This window comes from Vombatus ursinus, unplaced genomic scaffold, assembly GCF_900497805.2.
Source record: "Vombatus ursinus unplaced genomic scaffold, bare-nosed wombat genome assembly UNPS02009975.1, whole genome shotgun sequence".
In the NCBI taxonomy this organism is placed as follows: Eukaryota; Metazoa; Chordata; class Mammalia; order Diprotodontia; family Vombatidae; genus Vombatus; species Vombatus ursinus.
The window spans coordinates 1,220,136-1,224,111 of record NW_020949753.1 but is presented as its reverse complement, the minus strand read 5'-3'; the positions used below and the strand labels follow the sequence as shown (position 1 = coordinate 1,224,111).

Sequence of the window (3,976 nt, the reverse complement as noted above, 5' to 3'; positions counted from 1 at the left end):
GATAGATAGATAGATAGATAGATAGATAGATAGATAGATAGATAGATGAAGGAAAAATCAGTAGAGATCTCAGAATACAGTCATTTCCCTGTAGATTTACTATTATATCACGAGCCATCTCTGGGCGAGTCACTTAACCCTATTTGCCTCAGTTTCTTCATTTGTAAAATGACCTGGAGAAAGAAATGGCAAACCACTCCAGTATCTTTGCCAAGAAAACCCCAAATGGAGTCATGAATAGTCAGATGTGACTGAAATGACAACAAAATCCTTTCAGGAGAGCTGGAGATTTTTACACTCTCTATTTTCCCCCAGCTACCTTTGGTGCAGAGTACTGACCCTGAGCATTACTGCCACAAAGCCACCATCATCTGATGCATCAGCATTTCATTATACAAAACACCCAGACCCAAGTGGGGTGAAGGAGAATGTCATCCTGATCTTAGGTCGAGAGGTACACATCTAATCATTGCTTTGTAGACTTATGGGCTACAAAAGCATTCTTAACTGCTCGTTATGCTGTTCTAGAAGAGCTGGCATGGTATTGACTGCAGAAATCATGGCTTGGATCTCCTGATGATGACCAGGAACTTGTGATTTGGGACACCCAAGTCAAGTTATCCTGTAACTGCCCATTCAGCTGTGGTCAACTGTCTTGTTATTTTAATCCATGCAGTGAATCCATTTTAGGAAACGGCTTAGCTGCTGAGACTGCAACTTGGTGCAATCTGCATAGTATTCTATTAAATTGCATAAAGATTCCCCACCTCCCAGAACCACTGTGTATTGATCATTTAGACGGAGTAGTGCAGTCCATTAGAATGAAAGCCTGAGTTCCCTGCTGTGTGCATTTCTGCTTACATATGTGCTCATTTGCATCCAACTCAGATTTGCTCTTTTTTATCCTCTTGGGTGATGAATCTTCTTCTGTCAATAGGTGACAGAGATGACTGTGGAAGAAATTGATTTCTGATTCATAGAGCTTCAGGAAAGGCTAGCTCTATGAAAAAAATGTAAGAAGTTCCTCTTCCTCATTTCATTGACGCATCCATCCTATACCATACCCTGCCTCCTCCCCCACATTCCCCCAGCAGTGGCCTGTTCTCAGCTTTTCCTGCACTTCCTCTATGAAAGAGCAATCTCTAAGTGCTCAGGTAATCTGATACATTAGTGTCAAACTAGAAGTGAGGACCACTGAACCATACCTAAGGATCCCTGAGGGTGGGCACAAATTGACTTAGTTTTAAAATGTAATGGCATTTATAATGTTTTACTTATTTTATTTTGTTAAATATTTACCAACTTCATTTTAATCTGATACATTGAAAATAAAAAATAAAGTAAGGAATGACAAGATGTCATCTAATTGATTCATAAAATTGTTGCCATGCATAAAATAAATAAGTAAAATTAAAATTCTAACACAGTACAGGTGTTCAGGTTGACAACAGATGAAGATTTTTTTAAAATTTTCTTTTTCAGGTGAATTTAACAATCATCAACAAAAACAAATAAAGATTTCATTGATAGCACAGAAAATAATAAGTTTGAGAGATGTAATTGATTTATCCTATGCATTGTCAAGTTACGAAAATTTCTACACTTTCCTTATAAGCATCTCAGCCTTCTCTCCATTTCCAAACTTTTTGTGACACTAACAATTGTGGAATAATGAGTCAGTCCTTATTCAGACACATCAGGAGCTTAATTAGATGATCTGACCAGGGGTGGGGAAGCTGCGGCCTGTGGCCTTCTAGGTTCTTGGGTGCTTTGACTGAATCCAAGTTTTACAGAACAAATCCTTTTATTAAGGGGATTTGTTCTGTCAAGTTTGGATTCAGTCAAAGGGCTGCACTTGAGGACCTAGAGGGCCACATGTGACCTAGAGACTGCAGGTTTCCCACTCCTAAAAACCATACAAATTCTGGAACATGACTTCAAACTCATCTAAACAATTAATTTACTCAATTAAGTATAAACAATTCAGCTAATTCCTAATTCTTCTGCTTATACATTAACTCACTCTTTCCTTAGAGAGCAAATGGAATCTAATTCTCTTTTTTCAAAATTTGAATGGTTTCTTGGTCCACAGAGTTAGACTTTAGCTTCTTGATACTTGGGGATAACCAAGATGGCGTACTCAAAGACCATCACTACCTCCCTGTAAACAGGTCTAGTATACTAATCAAGGAATCAACCTTGAACTCTGTGAACAAAGTATTATCAGATGACACTGAATCCTTTAAACTGGTTCACATGGAATTTTGAAACTTTTCTTTTTTTCAGGTATGAAAAAGCACATTGCTGTATGTGGCAAGAGTTTCTCTTAAAGAACAAGTTTCAGCTAAGGACTGCCATATCACAAGCTGATGAACCAACTGGCAACATTCACTTTCTATCTCTTTTCATCTTTAAAATATTTACAATTTTCAGCCTTGGAGATGTTTGTTATCTCAGCAGCTTTTCATTACCTGGTGTTCCTATTTATTTTTTTTTCTTTATATGTTAAAGCAGAACCTTTGCAAATCTGTTTAAAATTTGCCATCGCCCTTTTGTACATATGAGTGTTTTATTCAACTTTTTTCATATACTGAAACATTTTTCATATACCTGAAGTATGTATATGTCTTTTTATTGCACTTTTAATAAATAATGACTTTCTCAAAATGCTTACAGGCAATGTGAATGTGGAGATGGCAACTGGATATTTTCTCCACAATTTTGTGTATTTCTCTGTTGCTACCTTAATAGCGTATTAATCTTGGGACCTTCAGTAGTGGAGTTCAGTAGTGAAAACTACATAAGAAATAAGAAACAGTAAAGACATGTCAACATAATAGCTGTCCATTCCCTCTGTGTGACCAGGATTTGACACCTCCTGGACTATATTCATCAAAGGGATAAGAACATAGATTTGTCATTAATCCACTCATTCTATACATATATTTAACTCTTTTAGAAATTTAGGAAATATTTCTGGTGATCGTTGCTGAATTTCCCTGATTATAGAAAATGGGCATTTTATAAGTGCAAAATCAAGCTATTACCAGCCAGGATACTACTTTCTTAAAAATACAATATGCTGCTAGATAGCAGCCCATTGGGAAAAAGATCATCTCTTGGGAGTTGCCTGCTCAACTCTGATTCCTGTTTTGCCTTGGTGCATAGACATCCCAAAAAGAAAACCAGAAGAGGTTTTATGAGATATTAATGAGCATGCCATAACTAATACTTTAATTTTTGTGATTACCTAAACTGATTTTTATGCTTACTTATCTGAGGGACCCAAGGTCAGTATATATGATCTAAACTAGTATATTTTTTAATGTTTATTTTTTTTCCTTTCTCTTGATGAAGTGAGTTTGAAGAGATTTACCTCTGAGGGTTTCAATAAATGATCATGTTTTTTTCCAGCTTCCCGATGAATGAAAATTTTCCAACACAAGTTCAAGTAGTTACCACAACCACACCATTGATATTTCTCTATTTGTTTACTTAGAGAGAAGAGGAAAAGAAGAGATGATTGTAGGATCATATATACACAGCTCTAATGGACCTTAGAGTTCACTTAGTTCAATTCCTTCATTATATAGATGAGGAAATTGAGGCCCAGAAAAGTTAGGTGATTTGCTCAAGGTCACACAGATAATGTCTGTGGCAGGATTTAAGCCTAAGTCTTCCTGACTCCAAGCTCATTACACCATACAGCCTCTCTGAGGCTGGCAAAAGGGGTATGGGATATAGGTAAATGAAGGAGGGAAGGAAAAATTCTCCTCCAAAAACAGTCTTCAAGCTGATGCACTTGAATCTAATCCTAATAGCCTTGGAAGACTGCTGTAATCCAGTGAAAAAAGTCAGTGCCTCCATGCATAGGCAGGGAACATAATTCTGAGCTCCTCTATGGTTACTATGCTGCTTGGCTAGAAATCGGAAGGAAGGAAGGAAGGAAGGAAGGAAGGAAGGAAGGAAGGAAGGA

At 37.1% G+C, this 3,976-nt stretch overlaps 1 protein-coding gene across 3 annotated transcripts in view; it reads left to right on the top strand.

Annotated features, from left to right (window-relative positions):
• EMCN (endomucin) overlaps positions 1 to 3,970 on the top strand; it is a 164,679-nt gene extending 160,709 nt beyond the window's left edge. For all 3 annotated transcript variants that reach the window (XM_027853435.1, XM_027853433.1, XM_027853434.1), the window contains one exon: positions 2,287 to 3,970. In XM_027853435.1, coding sequence (XP_027709236.1) covers positions 2,287 to 2,330 — 44 coding nt within the window. In that variant the 3' untranslated portion in view covers positions 2,331 to 3,970. The remainder of the gene's footprint in view (positions 1 to 2,286) is intronic.
• Positions 3,971 to 3,976: the final 6 nt, after the last annotated feature.